The following is a 22,242-nucleotide window of genomic DNA, read 5'->3' as shown; positions in this document are numbered from 1 at the left end:
CAGCGGCGGGAGACGCTCTTTCCCCGCCTCTTCTCTATGGTCAGTAACTTCCGGTCCGCCGACTCTATGGTGTTGGGTCTGGAGGTGTCATGGCGGCGCCCATGAGGTTGAAGTCCACGCTGGCTCTAGTGACAGGTCATTGTCTAGTGTAACCCCACTGCCTTGTAATTGGCCTCTATTTACTATGCTGGGGACCCCCGGGGGTCTCATCCCCTCGTCCAGCGGCTGTCTCACCTGTGTCTTTACAGGAAGGACTCTGTCCCTTCTAGGAGAGCCGCCTGGCTGTTCAGCATGGATAATCCCTTTAAGAGGCAGCTATAGAAGTCAGGTGGCAGTATGGGATCCTATGGTGATCTCAGTCTGACTGCTGTCTACAAGGAGTGGATTATATTAGATCCTGTTCCTTGGGATAAGCGGCGCCAAATGCACCTGGCAGCTGCTTATCTCTTCCACGTAGTCAGTGTGTTATTGAGGGACGTGCTGCTGAAGAAATCAGTGCTGTGTCCATTGACTTACAGCAGCCAGGCCTAAGGAGCAGAGCTGCAGTGTAAAGCACAGTGGACAGAATCCATGTCTAATGGAGCAGAGCTGCAGTGTAAAGCACAGTGGACAGAATCCATGTCTAATGGAGCAGAGCTGCAGTGTAAAGCACAGTGGACAGAATCCATGTCTAATGGAGCAAAGCTGCAGTGTAAAGCACAGTGAACAGACCCCTGCTTGCTGCCAGTGAATGTAAACCTCCTTGTATACATGCACAGACTGGCCCTGACCTAGTCCAGCTCCCACAGCCTGTCTGACCTGTGCACCACAGCAGCAAAAGTCATTGCTACGTCTTTCCTGTTCCATTGTAGCAGATCGGCAGCTGTGTGCATGTGTAGGTCAGATTTTCAGTATCTAAATGTACACAGGGATTTTCCCGTTCCCTGACAGCATGCAGAGGGAGGTTACTTGATTTTTCACCGGAACGCTTGCTGTACTTCCCCAGCAGTAACCCTGTCTCCTCAGGTGGGGGCGGCGGGATCGGTCGCGCTGTCTGTCAGCGCCTGTCGCAGGAAGGGGCTTCAGTCGTCGTCGTTGATTGTAACATTGACTCGGCTAATGAAACCCTCCGGAGCCTGTCACGTGGGGTCCCAGGGCAGGACCATGTGGCCCTCACTGCCGACGTCTCCAGGTCTGAGAGTGTCAGGGCTCTCATGGAGCAGATACAGGTAACCGGCCCCTGCCCCTCCCCCTCCCCCGGCAGTGCACACAGTAGTGTACTGGTCAGTGACCGGCGCTGTCTTCTCCCCTCAGTCTCACTTCTCTGCTCCTCCTCGTGTGGCCGTCAACAATGCGGGAATCACCAGGGACGAGTTTCTGCTTCGTCTGTCAGAGGAATCCTTCCAGTCCGTGCTGGATGTCAACCTCAAGGTGTCCGTCCATCTAACCGTCTGTCTGATCCATCTGTGACTGTCTAATTATCTATCATCTGTCAATCTCATCTGTCTGTCTGATCCATCTCTGTCTGTCTAATTATCTATCTATCTCTCTATCAATCTCATCTCTGTGTATCTGTCTATATCTCATGGCTACCTTCACTAGCTGACGGCCATCTCCCCGGACTCCCCATACACCTTCAGTAGCTGACGGCCATCTCCCCGGACTCCGCATACACCTTCAGTAGCTGACGGCCATCTCCTCTGACTCCGCATACACCTTCAGTAGCTGACGGCCATCTCCTCTGACTCCGCATACACCTTCAGTAGCTGACGGCCTTCTCCCCGGACTCCGCATACACCTTCAGTAGCTGACGGCCATCTCCCCTGACTCCGCATACACCTTCAGTAGCTGACGGCCATCTCCCCTGACTCCGCATACACCTTCAGTAGCTGACGGCCATCTCCCCCGACTCTGCATACACCTTCAGTAGCTGACGGCCATCTCCCCTGACTCCGCATACACCTTCAGTAGCTGACGGCCATCTCCTCTGACTCCGCATACACCTTCAGTAGCTGACGGCCATCTCCCCTGACTCCGCATACACCTTCAGTAGCTGACGGCCATCTCCCCTGACTCCGCATACACCTTCAGTAGCTGACGGCCATCTCCCCTGACTCCGCATACACCTTCAGTAGCTGACGGCCATCTCCCCTGACTCCGCATACACCTTCAGTAGCTGACGGCCATCTCCCCTGACTCCGCATACACCTTCAGTAGCTGACGGCCATCTCCCCTGACTCCGCATACACCTTCAGTAGCTGACGGCCATCTCCCCTGACTCCGCATACACCTTCAGTAGCTGACGGCCATCTCCCCTGACTCCGCATACACCTTCAGTAGCTGACGGCCATCTCCCCTGACTCCGCATACACCTTCAGTAGCTGACGGCCATCTCCCCCGACTCCGCATACACCTTCAGTAGCTGACGGCCATCTCCCCCGACTCCGCATACACCTTCAGTAGCTGACGGCCATCTCCCCTGACTCCGCATACACCTTCAGTAGCTGACGGCCATCTCCCCTGACTCCGCATACACCTTCAGTAGCTGACGGCCATCTCCCCTGACTCCGCATACACCTTCAGTAGCTGACGGCCATCTCCCCTGACTCCGCATACACCTTCAGTAGCTGACGGCCATCTCCCCTGACTCCGCATACACCTTCAGTAGCTGACGGCCATCTCCCCGGACTCCGCATACACCTTCAGTAGCTGACGGCCATCTCCCCTGACTCCGCATACACCTTCAGTAGCTGACGGCCATCTCCCCGGACTCCTCATACACCTTCAGTAGCTGATGGCCTTCTCCCCTGACTCCGCATACACCTTCAGTAGCTGACGGCCATCTCCCCGGACTCCGCATACACCTTCAGTAGCTGACGGCCATCTCCCCTGACTCCGCATACACCTTCAGTAGCTGACGGCCATCTCCCCGGACTCCGCATACACCTTCAGTAGCTGACGGCCATCTCCTCTGACTCCGCATACACCTTCAGTAGCTGACGGCCATCTCCCCCGACTCCGCATACACCTTCAGTAGCTGACGGCCATCTCCCCCGACTCCGCATACACCTTCAGTAGCTGACGGCCATCTCCCCCGACTCCGCATACACCTTCAGTAGCTGACGGCCATCTCCCCCGACTCCGCATACACCTTCAGTAGCTGACGGCCATCTCCCCCGACTCCGCATACACCTTCAGTAGCTGACGGCCATCTCCCCTGACTCCCTATACACCTTCAGTAGCTGACGGCCATCTCCCCGGACTCTGCATACACCTTCAGTAGCTGACGGCCATCTCCCCCGACTCCGCATACACCTTCAGTAGCTGACGGCCATCTCCCCCGACTCCGCATACACCTTCAGTAGCTGACGGCCATCTCCCCTGACTCCGCATACACCTTCAGTAGCTGACGGCCATCTCCCCTGACTCCGCATACACCTTCAGTAGCTGACGGCCATCTCCCCTGACTCCGCATACACCTTCAGTAGCTGACGGCCATCTCCCCTGACTCCGCATACACCTTCGGCTGGGCTGAATATCTGTGTCTTCAATAAGGAGGAAGCCACTGCCGGATGTTTCAGGCGGTGGATTATCTCCCGGGAAAACAAACAGATTGGGCGAAAATGACATCATCTGTTGGGGCAGAGTCGGGAGCCCCCACACATTAGAGTATCGGCCGAACCTGCCCAGAACAGTGGGTTCACCCGACAGCACACTAATGTCTATGGGGCCTTTACACTATGACACCTCACCTCTGCTGCAAGTCCGTCCACAGCCAGTCCCCTCCTTCCATCTCTGACCTGGTCTCCCGGGACATCCCCACATGTAACCTCAGATCCTCACAGGACCTCCTCGTCAGGTCCTCACACATTCATCTACAGGATTTCTCCCATACATTACCCATACTCTGGAGCTCGCTACCTCACCATCTAACCTGAAAACCCTCCTCTTCGGGAAATCCTACCGCCTACAGTAAGGCTACTTTCACACTGGCGTTTTGGCTTTCCGTTTGTGAGATCCGTTTAGCGCTCTCACAAGCGGTCCAAAACGGATCAGTTTGCATTCTAATGCATTCTGAATGGAAAAGGATCCGCTCAGAATGCATCAGTTTGCCTCCGTTCCGTCTCAATTCCGCTTTGGAGGCGGACAACAAATCGCTGCTTGCAGTGCTCTGGTGTCCGTCTGACGATGCGGAGCCAAACGGATCCATCCTGCCACACAATGTATGTCAATGGAGACGGATCCGTTTTCTATGACACAATCTGGCACAATAGAAAACGGATCCGTCCTCCATTGACTTTCAATGGAGTTCACGACGGCTCTGTCTTAGGTATGTTACGGATGCAGACGGTTGTATTATCAGCCTAACCCTGCTGCCACCACACAGCCATCTGAGCAGCTTCTACCTTCTCCTGCCATCTCTTACCCTGGCAGACTGTAAGCTCTTCTGGGCAGGTTCCCTTCCCCCTATGTACATCTTTCTATCTTAAATGGATATGGAGATAATAGGGGGGTTCCTCTTATAGCCGGAGCTGATAGTGTGAACCCTTGAGACAGGGATGTCCAAAGCATATACCCCACCAATTCCTGACCACAAAGTATGCAAAGCGAAGGGTTGTCACTCATGAGTGTCTCATACTGACCCCCTCCCCTGCATTATGTCGGAGTTCCTATTCCTGACGTCTCCCAGGAGGCCACTATCTGAGATTACATCCCTGGGGGTCACGCCCATGACTCTTACTCTTCTCGTTGTTCCCTGCAGGGTCCGTTCCTCATCACACAGGCCGTGGCCCAATCCATTGTAACCAGCGGGCAGAACGGTGGCTCCATCATCAACATGGGCAGCATCGTGGGAAAGGTGAGACCACCGAAAGGGGCAGGTTTATGCAAAGTTGTTTGGATCCAGAATTTAGCAGGCAGTAAGTAGTACACTGACCTACCTGTTCTGTCTGCTGCAGGTAGGTAATCTCGGCCAGGCCAGCTACGCTGCCTCTAAAGCCGGAGTGGAAGGTCTTACGAAGACTGCAGCTAAAGAACTGGCCAAGTGAGTAGAAACTGATCACAAATGGAAGCATCGCTGATATCCATTATCTTCCCTGAGCGTGCTAGCACAGGAGCAGCGCTTGTTACAGTGTATCGGAACAGGACAGGATCTGAATGTGAACAATGAGAGTTTCCATTCACTGATTTCCTTCACTTTCTCCCCTCACAGGTTTGGTATCCGCTGTAACACAGTATTACCTGGATTTATAGCCACCCCAATGACTGATAAAGTCCCACAGAAAGTGCTGGACAAGGTGAGCTGGTGTGGACAGTCCTGTGTCAGGACGTTTCTTACTTATTGCCTTTGCTCGGATATTATATCACCAGTTTATTGCACATTTGTGGCTTCACGTTAATGGCCATGTGACTTCACTGATCTGCCTCCCCACTGTAGTCTGACATCGTCATGGTGGTTACCTGCAACCGCCACTGGAGGAACACCCTGCATACAGATCTCACAGTCACCACTAGAGGGAGCTCAGTACATACAGATTATACAGCCACCACCAGGGGGAGGTCACTACATACAGATTATACAGCCACCACCAGGGGGAGCTCACTGCATACGGATCATACAGTCACCACTAGCGGGAGCTCACTACATACAGACTATACAGTCACCACTAGCGGGAGCTCACTACATACAGATTATACATCCACCACTACGGGACGCATACTACATACAGATTTATACAGCCACCACTAGGGGAAGCATACTACATACAGACTATACAGCCACCACTAGAGGGAGCTCACAACATACAGATTATACAGCCACCACTAGAGGGAGCTCAGTATATACAGATCATACAGCCACCACTAGAGGGAGCCCACTACATATAGATCATACAGCCACCACTAGGGGGAGCTCACTATATACATATTATACAGCCACCACTAGAGGGAGCTTACTACATACAGATTATACAGCCACCACTAGAGGGAGCTCACAGCATAAAGATTATACAGCCACCACTAGGGGGAGCTCACTATATACAGATTATACAGCCACCACTAGAGGGAGCTCACTACATAAAGATTATACAGCCACCACTAGAGGGAGCTCACAGCATAAAGATTATACAGCCACCACTAGGGGGAGCTCACTATATACAGATTATACAGCCACCACCAGGGGGAGCTCACTGCATACAGATCATATTTGCTGTCTTGTATGTAAATGATGCTGTGAACGGCAGACTGCAGACCCCTGGTTGGGCTGGAACTCACAGCTGCATAGATCGCTATAATACAGTGAGTTCTTGTCAGCTGTGGCCGGCCCGGGAAAAGCATGTGTCACACAGATCGAACACTCTCATTTGAAACTGGCCTAACACAAGATAGGGGGTAACTGTTAGATCGGTGGGGGTCAGACTGCTAAGACCCCCTCTGATCATGAAAACTGAGGTCCTGCTAGAGATAGCAGAGTACAGCGCCCAGTTGCCTCCTGCAGACCTATTGAGTGGCACAGCAGTGCGCATGCTGGACAGGATCCCTGTGCGTATGATCGCTGGGTCCCAGTGTTCGGACCCTCAGCGATCTGTCATCACCTCTGCAGTGGAGATAACTTGTTCTAAGCGCAGTAACCCTGTAAGTTATTTCTCTGCTCTGGAGCATGGTCATAGAGGGAATGACCAAAAAAATCCCATGACTGTCCAGTTTCAGTCCGTATTCTGCATTCACTGACGTCATTATTTTCCTCTTTTCCGCAGATTGCGGGTCTGATTCCGATGGGGAGGCTCGGCCAGCCTGAAGGTACATCCTTGTGACCTGTTCTCTCACATGGGAAGAATAGCACAGCCTGCAGCGGCGGTACCCGATGGACCCGTTATAAGTCAGTGGGGTTCATCGGGCGCTGTTTTTCTGCGCCTGGGACGGAACAGAAGAACAAAACCCTGACATGCGGTGCAGGTCTCCTCCTGTCAAGGGAAGGCTGACTGATCCTTATTTTCCTTTCTGCACTTCTGTCGCTCCACTGTTTCCTATGTGATGTCATGTGACTCTGCCGCATGATGTTGCATCAGGACCTGAATGACAGGAAGAGCAGCAGGAGGGTCAGGACCGTGCCGGGAGGACGTCATGGGGAATCTTTAAAGCGGCTCTGTCACCCAGATCAAGTCTACCCTACCAAGCATATACGATGCAGACAAAAAAAACATACCTTTATTCCTCATGTCGGTGGTCCGGTTACGCAGAAAAAGCAACTTTAAAAAAAATATGCTAATGAGGAATTTGAGTACTCGGAGGCGGGGCTTATGCCATTTCGAGCACTGCTTCTGCGACGCCCCCGTTCATTGCTAGAGCTGTCCGCCTGCACCTAGTCACCCCCCTATATCTTTTGATTGAGATCCTGTGCACTTGCACAGATATTTTCCGTTCTTCCAGGCTTGTGCGTGACGGCGCGTGCGCGCTAGACATAGGGACAAGCCTGGAAGAGCGGAAAATATCCAGGAAGCGACTGCACAGGCGCGGGATCTCAGCGATGGACCGATAGACATGGGGGCGCGATTAGGTGCGGAAGGACAGCATTAGCAATGAACGGGGGCATATTTTTAAAAGTAGCTTTTTCTGCCTAACTGGACCACCGACATGAGGAATAAAGGTATGGTTTTTTGTCTGCATCGTCGGCCATGCCGGGCTATATGCCTGGTAGCGTAGACTTGATCTGGGTGGCAGAGCCTCTTTAAACTCCCATAAAGCAGCTCCAAGAACCACCAGGGCCACAAGAATGATGAAACGAATCTCATCCTTTCAGATGTCGCCGATGTTTGCGCTTTCCTGGCTTCAGATGACAGCAGATATATCACAGGGGCGAGTATAGAAGTGACAGGTAAGTGTTCGGAGGCGGCAGGGTACATCTTACTGACCTCTGAGGATCCTTCACTTACTGCAGGGAGGCTGCCGTGAATTTAAAGGGATTGTCCCGTCAGGTTACATAGAGATTCTGGATCTAGATCACCTATTGACGTGGACACTGTGTAATACTTGATGTCCCCTGCGGGGGCGCTGCAGGGAAATTGAACACTTACCGTACTGACAGGTTTCCTCATAGTTGATAGCTGTGAAAGCACACATCCTGGCTCACACTGCTGCTCCCTTGTACTTTACACTGCAGCTCTGCCTGCTCAGGTAGCCAGAGGTCAGTATACCATTCCGTTCTGATCTGTATGATATTTTCTCTCGTCTCCCCAGGTGGCCTGTATTTATGATGTAGCCTGCCCACTGCCGCCTGTGCCTTCTGGACAAGACCCTGAAAGCCAGCGGGTCGGCGTCCCACCGAGATGCGTTTTCCCGGTCACGGACACCGCGTCTCCTAATTGTAGCCTTAATTGTAAATAATCATCGAAGAGACTGATCTTATAGGAAATAAATATTATATATTCTGTATTCATCATCTTCTCCAGGATGTTTGTGTTATTGAGTGTGAGCGATCCCGTTACAGGTCGGAAACCAGGCCTGAAGGAGAGGATCCAGACTGAGCATGTGCGTCCACCTCGGCACATTTACTGGGGTGACCACAGAAAGGCTGCTCGATAGAGACAGTGGGGGGCGCTATACTGACATTACTCCTGGAATATCTGATACAAAATCTGTTTATAATAAAGGCTTGACTTTAACTGTATGCAATAATTTCTAGAGGAAAGAAACCCTTTTAAATGGGAGCTGTATACATCTGTAAGCAGTGAGCTCCCCCTAGTGGTGGCCACTGTGTGTGTGTGTGTGTCATGGCCAGCCAATAAAAGAGAACGCAGTTCTGTGCGGAGTATCCTGCCACCAGGGGTCCACAGCTATTCAGCTACCCCGCTGCTCATACATATGACTCGTAGGGGGAGAATTGTGTTTTGGGTTACATCCTTATTAAAGGGGTTATCCAGGAAAATATATTTATGACTTATCCTCCGTATCATACCTGTAGGGGGGGTGACACCTGGGACCCCAGTCAATTAGCTGCTATATGAGTCCATGAGCGTCCTAGCCAGTGACATCACCGTACATCGGTCACATGCAAGTTAATTGGGCCGAGCTGCACTACCAAGCACTGCCACTATACGATGTACGGCGCTACCGGGAGCCTATATCACAGGAGCACATCGGCTCCAGAACTCGCACCCCCCGCGGATGTGATAATGATGACCTATTCTGAGGATGTTGAAGGGGTTGTACAGTTCAAAGTTACAAAGAGCGTCCCTCGCTCTGGAGGAAGGGGCACCGTGTAATGCTTCATTTCTCCTGTGGTGGCGCTGTAGGGAAATTGAACCTTTACAGCCAGGTTTACCCCACAGATCGCAGAGGGTCTCCCTCTAGCGGCAGGACGGATCCGACAGGCTGTTCACCCTATCGGATCCGTCCTGCCGCTATTTCACCGGACCGCCCCCGGTTTGGGGGCGGAGCTCCAGCGAGAGGCCACCGGACTAAAAAGCCAGACATGCAGTACTTTTAGTCTGGCGGCCTTTCGCCGTGATACGCCGGAGCTCCGCCCCCGTCCCCATTACAGTCAATGGGGACGGAGCGGCGGCACGGCGAAATAGCGGCAGGACGGATCCGATAGGGTGAACAGCCTGTCGGATCCGTCCTGCCGCTAGTGTAAAAGTACCCTTATCCTCTCGTTTATGGGATAACCCCTTTAAGGAAATGAGGGTACAGAGTGTGTGGCTTGTGTTTTAAAGGGGTATTCCCACCAGAACTGTTATGGCAAATGCATGGAACCTGAGGCTCTGCAGCTGTTGCAAAACTACAACTCCCACCATGCCATGCTGTAGGCTAATAGCGGTTGGCAGTGTGGGCATGCTGGGAGTTGTAGTTTTACAGTAGATGCAGGTTGACGTTTTTGGGAATGGGGCCCCTTCCTGTAGCTCTCCCATAGCAGTGAACAGGCGGACGGCCCTCTATTGTAGGACCCACATCTTATGGATAATTTCTGCCATATGTCGTGGCCCCGAAGCCCGTGCATCCCCTTCATGACCGGTAATTATTAATACTAAGGCAGCATAAAAGTGGAGTTGCCCATAGCAACCAATTTTGCCCATGTTTGGAAAGTCCTAAAACAAATGACATTTTTCAGTCACGTTTTCCCACATTTGATGTCATCTCTGGGGCGATACAACCAAGAACTGAGAAATTCTCCTCATGGTTTCCTTTTTTTTACATAAGGGGCGGGGCTCTCAAGCAGCGGCTGAACCATCTGATTGGACGGTCACAGAGAGCCGCGTGTAGTAGGCGGGAACTATGAGTATCTCTTTGACTGAGCTCTAATTGGCTCCTCGCGACCGATGGGCGGAGTTTCATGGTCTACCGCTGCCAGGTCTCGGTAAAAAAAAAACAACAACTACCTACCACCGCTCACAGGAAGTGACGTATGACCGGAAGCAGGTAACGTTTTCCTGTTTTTCTGTCTTTTTTTTTTTTATTTTTTTATTTTTTTTTCTTCCACCGAGCCCCGGGGTTAACGTGATGTAAGTCTCCGGGACGGGACTGGGCGGCGATAATGATGGGGGTGCCTTGTGGAACCGCAAGTTCCAATGTACACTGTTATGTATTGTAGAGTACTGGTGGGGCCCCAGCTCGTAGCATTGGCCCCTGACTGGAGAAGTGCCGTGTTTTGGGACGTGTACTGCGACATCCTATTGTAACTCTCTGCGCATGCTGGGACTTGTAGTTCTTCTGCAGCATGCACGAAACTATACTGCCTTTCTGCTGAGGAGAGCAGGGTTGTCAGTGGACCAGGAAAAGTGGGGCCCCTGGTGCAGATTGTGCATTGGGGGCCCCAACCAAACTTCAGGCATTGCCTTTGCATTGTATCGTATGGGAACTTGGGTGCAGAGATCTGATGTTTCTCACAGCTGAGGGTTTGTAACAATGTACCAGTCTAGATCATTTCTTGTGGCGGTGCGACATCAGAACTAATGACGGTGACGTTACGACCCGCGAGTTACCGCCACGCGCCAGTTGGCAGAGATCCAGATCAGAAACGTGACCGCGTTCACTGTCATTGGTTGGGATTTCGGCAGCAGACGTTGCAATCTTAGTTTTGGTCTGTGTCCGATCCGCATTTTTTTTTTCTTTGCGGATTTCGCGCGGATCCATATCATCCGTGTGGCCGTTCAGCATATTGTAGAACGTCTTTTTTTTTTTTTTTTTTTTGTCCGTTTTGCGGTCAAGAATAGTAATTTCTTCAGTGGCAGTGAGGAAATAGCGGCGTGCGCACAGCTGGTACTCGTATTTTGCGGATCCACTGTTGGCGGTCGTGTGCATGAGGCCTAATCTTGTGCGGCTGTAAATCGCCTGGCTGTAGCCGCTGCTCCACAGGTTCTGCCGCCAAATTATGCCAAGAGTGATCGAGGCAGACCTCTGAGGCGAACATCATGAGAAGCCTTGTTCGCTCCTTGCTGGGCATCGGCTCCAGGGGGCGCCCTCCTGATGGGGCATATCAGGATTAGTGTTAAGCGAACTTGTGTTGTCAACTTCGGCGCACAAGGTTCGGGTTATCAGAGAATCCCGTTATGGATTCCTCTACCACGGACCATAACGGAATTCTATGACTGAATGCGCCACGGAAGCCTATATTGGCCAGCATAGACTTCTATTATGACGGAATGCCTCATAGGCTTCCGTGGCGAATGCCGTCATAGAATTCCGTTAACTTGAAAACGCAAGTTCGCTCAACACTAATCAGGATCCAAAATTACGAGCACCAATTGCTCAAGAAGGAAGGGGGGGGGGAGCGGAATCCAAAAAGCGGTAAGGCAGTATTAGATCAGGGGGATATCATTGTAACAAACACATTTGCCCCCACTACGTTGCGTCTTTTCTCTTCCCGCTGCGGACCCCCTTCCCCCATTTTTTTAGGTGATTATGCGGCCCCTTCCATTTTAAGCTTCTATTTCTCTCATAGACCGGCCGGCGACAAGATGGCGACTCCAGTAAGTGCGCAGTGCTCCAGCAAAACGTGGGAGCTCAGCCTGTATGAGCTGCACCGCACGCCACAGGTAGGTAGCTGGCGGCAGAGTGTGGTCGCCTCTTGTACCCCGAGTTGTGGATGTAAGTTAAGGGTAATGCTGTGTTAGCAGGAAGCCATCATGGACGGTACGGAGATCGCGGTGTCCCCTCGGAGCCTCCACAGTGAGCTCATGTGCCCTATCTGCCTGGACATGCTGAAGAACACAATGACAACCAAAGAATGTCTGCACCGCTTCTGCTCGGACTGTATCGTCACCGCGCTGCGCAGCGGGTCAGTATTGCAGGGGCGTCCTGCTGTATAGCGGTAGACATCATTGTGCCCTCGCTGCACCTCTGAATGTTCATGCTGCAGCCATCAATAGGCTGGACCCTTATATTGCCGGTCTGACCTGTGATCGTTTTTTTCCTTTTGCGTCTAGGAACAAGGAATGCCCCACGTGCAGGAAGAAGCTGGTCTCTAAACGTTCCCTACGCCCAGATCCAAATTTCGATGCTTTAATCTCCAAGATCTACCCCAGCAGAGACGAGTACGAAGCACATCAGGACCGAGTCCTAGCGAAGCTGAGCCGGCTCCACAACCAGCAGGCTCTGAGCAGCAGCATCGAGGAGGGCCTTAAAATGCAAGCCATGAACAGGTAGGAGCGCAGTGACCGCCCTTCGCCAGCAGGGGAGGCCATGGCGGTATGTCTGCTCATTTCTAACCTCCTCCCCGTCCTGTGTTAGGGCGCAACGAGTGCGGAAACACCAGCAAGAATCCGACAACACAACGTTCAGCGGCGGAGAAGACAACTGTGACAGCCGCTCACATGTCAGCAATCCGTCTGTGCACAGCAACCAGGAGGCAGGGCCCAGCCGTAAAAGATCCCGGGCCTCCGAGGATTCTGGGGCAGAGCCAGACATGTCCCACGAGGGCGAAGTGAGGAGTCCGGATCCACAAGGTGTTGGCGAAGCGGGCAGTGAGATTGAGCTGGTGTTCAGGGCCCACCCTCTGCTCGTGGAGAAGGACGGCTACAGCCAAACCAGGTGACGCCCCTGAGCTTAGAGTTGATTTAAAGGGGTTAAAATAACTTACTTATTGCATCTCAACCCTTTCATTTTAATGTGGCAGATCTGCAATACCTTTCACAGCCCGTGGATAAGTGTGGCGCTGTTAATGTGGGGGCAGACCACTTCTAATCTCATAAATCCGATTTTTGCTTGTCCTGGCCACAATGTCGTGTGTTTTGCAGTTGTTCTTATTAATGGGGTTTTCCAAGATTTTTTTTTATCCTCTGGATTGGTCATCGGTATCTGATCGGTGGGGTCCGACACCCGGGACCCCCACCGCTGAGCTGTTTGAGAAGGCTCCTGCTCTCACAGTACTGCTGCTGCCCTTTTACAGCTTTGCATAGGCCAGTGATGTCATGTTCATCGGTCACATGGCCTAGGCGCAGCTCAGCTGATTAGGGCTGGTGCCTTCCCATACAGCTGATTAGTGGGGTCCGACACCTAGGACCCCCACTAATCAGATACTAATAACCTATCCAGAGGTTATCCGTTAAAAAAAATCTCTGAAAACATCTTTAAATTATTCCCTTACATTTCCCATGTGAGGCCCAGGGACAAGTATACGACAAGTATATGACTTTCAATGATGTTCAAGACGGATCCGTTTTGGCTATGTTAAAGATAATACAAATGGATCCGTTCTGAACGGACGCGTGCGGATCCGTATGTGCAGATCTGCACCAAGCACGAGTGTGAAAGTAGCCTTACATTGTGTGTCAGGACGGATCCGTTTGGCTCAGTTTCGTAAGACGGACACCTAAACGCTGCAGGCAGCCTCCAGAGCAGAACGGAGACAAACTGATGCATTCTGAGCGGATCCTTTTCCATTCAGAATGCATTAGGGCAAAACTGATCCGTTTTGGACCGCGTGTCAGAGCCCTGGACGGATCTCACAAACGGAAAGCCAAAACGCCAGTGTGAAAGTAGCCTAAGATTCCAGGGCTCCCGATCAGCAGTCTCTGACCACTTCTCCTTCCTACAGGTTTGTGAAGACCACCGCGAACGCCACAGTCGATCATCTTTCCAAATATCTGGCTCTTCGCATCGCCCTGGAGGAGCAAGCGCAGCGAGGTGGAGCAGACGGAGTAACTCTGGGGGAGGTCAGCGAGAAGCAGTACACGATATACATCTGTGCAGGGGCAGCAGGAGGACAGTACACAGTGAGTACAAGAGTCTGTATAGCAGGGCCCCTACTACCAACACCCAGGGGGCAGGCCCCCCATAGACGTGAATGGAGCATGCTGGGAGTTGTGGTTCTACAAGAGCTGGAATCGTTGTGTAGATTACTATGCACGCAGCAGTAAGATGCGGTCTACTGAACGAGACCAGAGGATCTACATATAATGTCGAGTGACGCGTGCGCTACTTCATTTGTGATGGTCGTCTGTGTCATCAGTGCTTCTTCTTCTCCATCTACAGCCAAAGCAAAAGAAAACAATTCTCTGGTTGTGTAATTCTGAGTGCACGGAGTACACACCCATAGCGCACTCCTAGGGAAGAATTCCCGTGTAACATGCAACTGAACACGCAATCCCTGTGTAAAATCGGAGGCACAACATACAGTAGAATTGTATGCAGTTACTAAATGCAGCTCTGGATGTTACCGGAGCATAAAAGTCAAGCTCAAGGATAATGGTACAGCGAGTGGTTAACAATTATCCATTTTTTTCCTCCTCCTCAGACTCTGAACGGTTCGTTAACGCTCGAGCTGGTTAACGAGAAATATTGGAAGGTGAGCAAACCCCTGGAGCTGTACTACGCCCCAACCAAGGAGCAGAAGTAAGAGGTGACCCCCCCCGGCTGTGTGGGGAGATGGATGGACTGGGGGGAAAAAAAGAATAAGACTGATGTTTCTGCCGTGTGGGAGCGTGCGTCTCACTGGGGAGGGACCTATGGCGAATGGAGGGTGGCATTTGGAGACATCCCCCCTCCCCCGGCATAGATGAGGGTGTGACTGGCACCATTACAGCCACCCTGGTGAAGGAGCACAATGAAGCAGAGCGACGTGATGGACCCCGCCATGTTGTCATCAGCAGGACTCTACCCGGCGGCAGCTTTGCTTCCCCAATCTGTATCATAAGTGTCAATCCGGCATCCAGCACACGTTCCACCTGCATCATCCTCATCCGCTGTGCTCCTTGGTCCTGTGTGGAATCTCATTAATTTATATGACATATTCTATATTCTGCTGGTATTTTCCTAAGATTGTCATAGTTTTTTATACTAGAACGTTTACTTTTTAGAATTTTCTTTGCTTTTTTTTTTTTTTGTGTTTGGGGAAAAAAAAATAATAATGTCGGCAGCAATATATACTTTCTTTACCGAGTCCACGTGTTGTGTTTGACTTTTATTCTGTGGTTATGAACATATGGGTCAAAGCATGGCAATGCCACCTCCCGGGCTCTGCTCCTCTGCAGCGGTCTTCAGCCGGTATCTCCGCAGCTGTAATTAAAGGGGTTGTGTCACCTCATACATGGGGGGGGTATATCTCTAGGATATAACCCTAATGTCTGATGGTTTCCGCCCCACCTCTGGGACCCGCATGCATCTCTAAAACAAAGCCCGCAAAGAGATGGAGAGTGGATCGCGCATGTGGGGCTGGCGTCCATTCATTTCTATGGAATCGTCAAAAATAGCAGAGCAGCTGGAAGTAAAGGGGGAAGTGTGGCCACGGCTCCATTTACTTCTGGTGGGCTGACTGAAGTAGCCGAGGGGCGCACATTCAGCAATCCCATAGAAATGGAGGGCAGCCGCGCACGCACAATCCGCTCTCCTTCTCTTCGCAGGTTCTGTTTTAGAGATATTGCACGTGTAAGAGACAAACGGACGGCACTCGCCGATGGACAACATACACGCGTGCTCCAGCTGAGTTAGGCGACGGCCGTTTCGCACCTCGGTGCTTCGTCTGGCCCATAATCAGGTGAGACAGTTCACCTGCTCTTAAGAGACTCAAGCTGTGACGTGGCTCTCTCTGCGCCACGCTGATACGGCACTTACCTGTGTGCGTCAGGGTGGACCGCGTCATAGTGAAAGACAATTAATAAAACATATAATTTAAAACAGTACCGTAACCTTCTAATTCATTGCGCAACACATTACTGAGGAGGAAAGGGCGCCTATAAGAATATACCCATGTCAATTATGTCATTTAGACCTAAGGGTCCCATAGTGTCTGCAGGTAGGATCCACTTACTTTCTCTCCTCAGGAGATCCTTATGTCTGTCTCCCCCTTGTGGTAGACTATGCACTATCTCTATAGATAGTTGCCTGCGTGCTCCTTCCTCACGTGTTCGATCAGCCCTTTCCCGTGGTGAGTGACTTTATATGTTCCCTGATCCTCTCCTGGAGACTCCTGATTGTTTTTCCTATATAAAACCCGCCGCATATGCACTTTATAAGGTAGACCACGTATTTACTCTTACAGGTGATGAGGGGGTTCACTTTATGTTGGATCCCTCCAAACCTTAAAGGGACACTGACAGGGCCAATAAGCATATTGAGGTATATATATGGCAGTACAGGTCTTATAATGGGTATTACAATCATCTAAGTATCCCCCCTGTCCACATTATACATACAGTAAACTTAAGTTTTATAACCTGCTCCAACGGTCTTCAATCTGCCCAAGGGGCGGCGTTTCACCTCTCTTGCGCCCAGCCAGCCTCCCCCAACTGCCGCTTTGAAGCGCCGCCCAGCTCATGAATATTCAGTTTGCTGGGCGACTTCTGCGGTCCCCGCTCTGAGGCGCTGCGCTTAACAGTGCCCTGCGCATGCGCCGGATCTTGTGAAGTCGGGGACAGTAAGCGCCGCCCAGCGAAGTGAATATTGATGAGCTGGGCGGCGCTTACTGTACCGGACTTCACAAGATCCGGCGCATGCGCAGGGCACTGTTAAGCGCAGCGCTTCAGAGCGGGGACCGCAGAAGCCGCCCAGCAAACTGAATATTCATGAGCTGGGCGGTGCTTCAAAGCGGCAGTTGGGGGAGGCTGGCTGGGCGCAAGAGAGGTGAAACGTCGCCCCTTGGGCAGATTGAAGACCGTTGGAGCAGGTTATAAAACTTAAGTTTACTGTATGTATAATGTGGACAGGGGGGATACTTAGATGATTGTAATACCCATTATAAGACCTGTACTGCCATATATATACCTCAATATGCTTATTGGCCCTGTCAGTGTCCCTTTAATGTGTCCCATTGCGGGTTGAGCTTGCAGCACGAACAATGTCCGCACCCGCGGTTACCTTTTGGTCCCCAATTTTCCAGCCAAGTCATAGGTTTCTTTTCCTGAAATCTGCTGCGGACCAATTTGTCCTTCAGGGTGTGACATTTCCTGAAGGCTATGATTGGTGCCACATTTTTGATCCCCTTTAGGGATTCGTCTCTTTCAAGTATGGACCAGTTGTCCTTGATGGCCTTTCTAATTTGAGAGGCCATTGGTCCAAACTTGAAAGAGAAGACAAAGGGGTGGGAGCCGCCGTCATCCGTTACTTCTTCTGTTTGGCCATTCCCAGGGGGTGTAAAGCACTTTGGGGGTTTGGTTAATGAGGCCTGGTTCAGTAGTTTCAAGGAGTACCCCCTGGCCAGGAGTCTGTTTTTCAAATCCAGGGCTCGTCGATTGCAATCGACCTCATATCTGTTAATGCGCAAACTGGCCATAGGGTACAGCTTTTTTGACACTTGGGGCGTGATAACTCGAGTAGTGTAAAAGCGAGTTGGTGGCCGTGGGCTTACGATAACCTTCGGTCACCAGCTCGCCGTCCCTCGCGGATATCTCGACATCCAGAAAATCCAGACGCACGCCTCCAAACTTATGTGTAAATAACATGTTCATGTCATTGACTGTGTTTAGGTGCTGTGCAAAGCCAGCAAAATCAGCCTCTGTCCCTGTCCGTACTATGAACACATCATCGATATACCTTAAATATGCCTGTATATAGGAGAGAAAGGGATTAGAGAGCGCATAGATGTACCTGTCCTCAAAGGTACAAGAGACTGGCGTGCCGAACTTCTGCCTGTACCACGCATCCCCGAATCTGAAGGCATTGTTCTTGAGAATGAGCCCCAGTGCATTGCGAACGAAGCTGGAGAACCTCTCACTTTTGCCGGTGCTGGTCAAAATGTCCATGACCACCTCAATGCCTTTATCTTGGGGGGATGCTCGTGTACAGGCTCTCAACATCTAGAGACACAAGTTGGAAGCCCTCCTGCCAATGTGTGGACTTCAGCACGCCTATAGCCTTCAGGAAATGTCACACCCTGAAGGACAAACTGGTCCGCAGCAGATTTCAGGAAAAGAAACCTATGACTTGGTTAGAAAATTGGGGACCAAAAGGTAACCGCGGGTGCGGACATTGTTCGTGCTGTAAGCTCAACCCGCAATGGGATACATTAAGGTTTGGAGGGATCCGACACAAAGTGAACCCCCTCATCACCTGTAAGAGTAAATACGTGGTCTACCTTATAAAGTGCATATGCGGTGGGTTCTATATAGGAAAAACAATCAGGAGTCTCCAGGAGAGGATCAGGGAACATATAAAGTCACTCACCACGGGAAAGGGCTGATTGAACATGTGAGGAAGGAGCACGCAGGCAACTATCTATAGAGATAGTGCATAGTCTACCACAAGGGGGAGACAGACATAAGGATCTCCTGAGGAGAGAAAGTAAGTGGATCCTACCTGCAGACGCTATGGGACCCTTAGGTCTAAATGACATAATTGACATGGGTATATTCTTATAGGCGCCCTTTCCTCCTCAGTAATGTGTTACGCAATGAATTAGAAGGTTACGGTACTGTTTTAAATTATATGTTTTATTAATTGTCTTTCACTATGACGCGGTCCACCCTGACGCACACAGGTAAGCGCCGTATCAGCGTGGCGCAGAGAGAGCCACGTCACAGCTTGAGTCTCTTAAGAGCAGGTGAACTGTCTCACCTGATTATGGGCCAGACGAAGCACCGAGGTGCGAAACGGCCGTCGCCTAACTCAGCTGGAGCACGCGTGTATGTTGTCCGCTCTTTGCCAGGAATAAAGAAATAGTTTCAGCGTACATCGGTGAGTGCCGTCCGTTTGTCTCTTACACGTGCAATACTATTGAAGCAGTAACTGCCTGGTTACATGTTGGACAGAGCAGCACCTATGCCGCATATGCATACCCGCCAAGTACCCTGGTGACGAGTGTATGATACAAAAGGGATCCATTTTTGCAGTGCAGTGCCACTCTTATCTTCACTACAATCGCAATTGAATCTGTTTTAGAGATAGGTGTGGGTCCCACCTCCAGGACTTGCACCTGTCAGACGTTGGGGCATATCCTAGCAGCCCCCAGTGTGCAGTCTCTTTGGGCATGCTGGCAGTTGTAGTTTTGCAACAGCTGTGGACAAATCCATTATATCTCCCCCCCACCCCCCCCCATCACTTCCACTAATAGTGACTGGTGGCCATTACTATGGATGAAATATCACTGCATTAGATTATACAGGGTGGGCCATTTATATGGACACACCTTAATAAAATGGGAATGGTTGGTGATATTAACTTCCTGTTTGTGGCACATTAATACACTGCTCAAAAAAATAAAGGGAACACTTAAACAACACAATGTAACTCCAAGTCAATCACACTTCTGTGAAATCAAACTGTCCACTTAGGAAGCAACACTGAGTGACAATCAATTTCACATGCTGTTGTGCAAATGGGGTAGACAACAGGTGGAAATTATAGGCAATTAGCAAGACACCCCCAATAAAGGAGTGGTTCTGCAGGTGGTGACCACAGACCACTTCTCAGTTCCTATGCTTCCTGGCTGATGTTTTGGTCACTTTTGAATGCTGGCGGTGCTTTCACTCTAGTGGTAGCATGAGACGGAGTCTACAACCCACACATGTGGCTCAGGTAGTGCAGCTTATCCAGGATGGCACATCAATGCGAGCTGTGGCAAGAAGGTTTGCTGTGTCTGTCAGCGTAGTGTCCAGAGCATGGAGGCGCTACCAGGAGACAGGCCAGTACATCAGGAGACGTGAAGGAGGCCGTAGGAGGGCAACAACCCAGCAGCAGGACCGCTACCTCCGCCTTTGTGCAAGGAGGAACAGGAGGAGCACTGCCAGAGCCCTGCAAAATGACCTCCAGCAGGCCACAAATGTGCATGTGTCTGCTCAAATGGTCAGAAACAGACTCCATGAGGGTGATATGAGGGCCCAACGTCCACAGGTGGGGGTTGTGCTTACAGCCCAACACCGTGCAGGACGTTTGGCATTTGCCAGAGAACACCAAGATTGGCAAATTTGCCACTGGCGCCCTGTGCTCTTCACAGATGAAAGCAGGTTCACACTGAGCACATGTGACAGAGTCTGGAGACGCCGTAGAGAACGTTCTGCTGCCTGCAACATCCTCCAGCATGACCGGTTTGGCATTGGGTCAGTAATGGTGTGGGGTGGCATTTCTTTGGAGGGCCGCACAGCCCTCCATGTGCTCGCCAGAGGTAGCCTGACTGCCATTAGGTACCGAGATGAGATCCTCAGACCCCTTGTGAGACCATATACTGGTGCGGTTGGCCCTGGGTTCCTCCTAATGCAAGACAATGCTCGACCTCATGTGGCTGGAGTGTGTCAGCAGTTCCTGCAAGACGAAGGCATTGATGCTATGGACTGGCCCGCCCGTTCCCCAGACCTGAATCCAATTTAGCACATTCGGGACATCACGTCTCGCTCTATCCACCAACGTCACGTTGCACCACAGACTGTCCAGGAGTTGGCAGATGCTTTAGTCCAGGTCTGGGAGGAGATCCCTCAGGAGACCGTCCGCCACCTCATCAGGAGCATGCACAGACGTTGTAGGGAGGTCATACAGGCACGTGGAGGCCACACACACTACTGAGCCTCATTTTGACTTGTTTTAAGGACATTACATCAAATTTGGATCAGCCTGTAGTGTGTTTTTCCACTTTAATTTTGAGTGTGACTCCAAATCCAGACCTCCTGGGTGGAAAAATTTGATTTCCATTTTTTTATTTTTGTGTGATTGTGTTGTCAGCACATTCAACTATGTAAAGAACAAAGTATTTCAGAAGAATATTTAATTAATTCAGATCTAGGATGTGTTATTTTTGTGTTCCCTTTATTTTTTTGAGCAGTGTATATGTGAGGGGGGAAACTTTTCAAGATGGGTGGTGACCATGGCGGCCATTTTGAAGTCGGCCATTTTGAATCCAACTTTTGTTTTTTCAATAGGAAGAGGGTCATGTGACACATCAAACTTATTGGGAATTTCACAAGAAAAACAACGGTGTGCTTGGTTTTAACGTAACTTTATTCTTTCATGAGTTATTTACAAGTTTCTGACCACTTATAAAATGTGTTCAATGTGCTGCCCATTGTGTTGGATTGTCAATGCAACCCTCTTCTCCCGCTCTTCACACACTGATAGCAACACCGCAGGAGAAATGCTAGCACAGGCTTCCAGTATCCGTAGTTTCAGGTGCTGCACATCTCGTATCTTCACAGCATAGACAATTGCCTTCAGATGACCCCAAAGATAAAAGTCTAAGGGGGTCAGATCGGGAGACCTTGGGGGCCATTCAACTGGCCCACGACGACCAAACCACTTTCCAGGAAACCTTTCATCTAGGAATGCTCGGACCTGACACCCATAATGTGGTGGTGCACCATCTTGCTGGAAAGACTCAGGGAACGTGCCAGCTTCAGTGCATAAAGAGGGAAACACATCATCATGTAGCAATTTCGCATATCCAGTGGCCTTGAGGTTTCCATTGATGAAGAATGGCCCCACTATCTTTGTACCCCATATACCACACCATACAGTCTTGGAGGGATCTATCCAATGTGGGTTAGTATCAGACCAATAGCGGTGGTTTTGTTTGTTAACTTCACCATTCACATAAAAGTTTGCCTCATCACTGAACAAAATCTTCTGCGTAAACTGAGGGTCCTGTTCCAATTTTTGTTTTGCCCATTCTGCAAATTCAGTGCGCCGATCTGGGTCATCCTCGTTGAGATGCTGCAGTAGCTGGAGTTTGTAAGGGTGCCATTTGTGAGTAGCTAATATCCGCCGAAGGGATGTCGGACTAATGCCACTCTCCAGTGACATGCGGCGAGTGCTACGCTGTGGGCTCTTGCTGAATGAAGCTAGGACAGCCACTGATGTTTCTTCATTAGAGACAGATTTCATGCGTCCACATTTTGGCAAATCCAACACTGA

General features: G+C 50.8%; 2 protein-coding genes across 4 annotated transcripts; both read left to right on the top strand.

The window, feature by feature from the left end:
• The first annotated feature begins 61 nt into the window (after nt 1-61).
• HSD17B8 (hydroxysteroid 17-beta dehydrogenase 8) lies at nt 62-8,409 on the top strand. The gene is made up of 9 exons (XM_040442639.1): nt 62-135; nt 1,006-1,208; nt 1,294-1,410; nt 4,742-4,837; nt 4,938-5,023; nt 5,192-5,276; nt 6,735-6,777; nt 7,778-7,852; nt 8,215-8,409. Exons 1-9 carry the CDS (start codon nt 90-92, stop codon nt 8,229-8,231), a joined length of 768 nt encoding a protein of 255 aa, XP_040298573.1. The 5' UTR covers nt 62-89; the 3' UTR covers nt 8,232-8,409.
• Nucleotides 8,410-10,373: 1,964 nt separating this feature from the next.
• Nucleotides 10,374-15,352, top strand: RING1 (ring finger protein 1). 3 transcript variants are annotated; one of them, XM_040442636.1, is made up of 7 exons: nt 10,374-10,392; nt 11,915-12,008; nt 12,090-12,250; nt 12,399-12,614; nt 12,703-13,002; nt 14,009-14,186; nt 14,708-14,809. In XM_040442636.1, the coding sequence occupies exons 1-7, from the start codon at nt 10,379-10,381 to the stop codon at nt 14,807-14,809; spliced, it is 1,065 nt and encodes a 354-aa protein (XP_040298570.1). In that variant the 5' UTR covers nt 10,374-10,378. The 3 variants fall into 3 exon arrangements, with proteins under 3 accessions (XP_040298570.1, XP_040298571.1, XP_040298572.1); XM_040442637.1 differs by lacking the exon at nt 10,374-10,392 and adding an exon at nt 10,400-10,475 and having other exon boundaries at nt 12,087-12,250; nt 14,708-15,352; XM_040442638.1 differs by lacking the exon at nt 10,374-10,392 and adding an exon at nt 10,400-10,475.
• The last annotated feature ends 6,890 nt before the right edge of the window (nt 15,353-22,242 follow it).

The sequence above is a fragment of the Bufo bufo genome, chromosome 8, assembly GCF_905171765.1.
Source record: "Bufo bufo chromosome 8, aBufBuf1.1, whole genome shotgun sequence".
NCBI classification, from domain to species: Eukaryota; Metazoa; Chordata; class Amphibia; order Anura; family Bufonidae; genus Bufo; species Bufo bufo.
Note: the sequence above shows the minus strand (reverse complement) of the source record. Positions and strands in the feature narration are given on the sequence as shown.

Bases quoted from the DNA above. Each gene is read 5' to 3' on its own strand.
- HSD17B8 (XM_040442639.1), top strand. From the start codon at position 90: ATGGCGGCGCCCATGAGGTTGAAGTCCACGCTGGCTCTAGTGACAG. The intron at 1,411-4,741 runs GTGTCCGTCCAT...TGTTCCCTGCAG, and splicing joins TGCTGGATGTCAACCTCAAG to GGTCCGTTCCTCATCACACA. The intron at 5,024-5,191 runs GTGAGTAGAAAC...CTCCCCTCACAG, and splicing joins GCAGCTAAAGAACTGGCCAA to GTTTGGTATCCGCTGTAACA.
- RING1 (XM_040442636.1), top strand. The intron at 12,251-12,398 runs GTCAGTATTGCA...TTTTGCGTCTAG, and splicing joins GTCACCGCGCTGCGCAGCGG to GAACAAGGAATGCCCCACGT. The intron at 14,187-14,707 runs GTGAGTACAAGA...CCTCCTCCTCAG, and splicing joins CAGCAGGAGGACAGTACACA to ACTCTGAACGGTTCGTTAAC.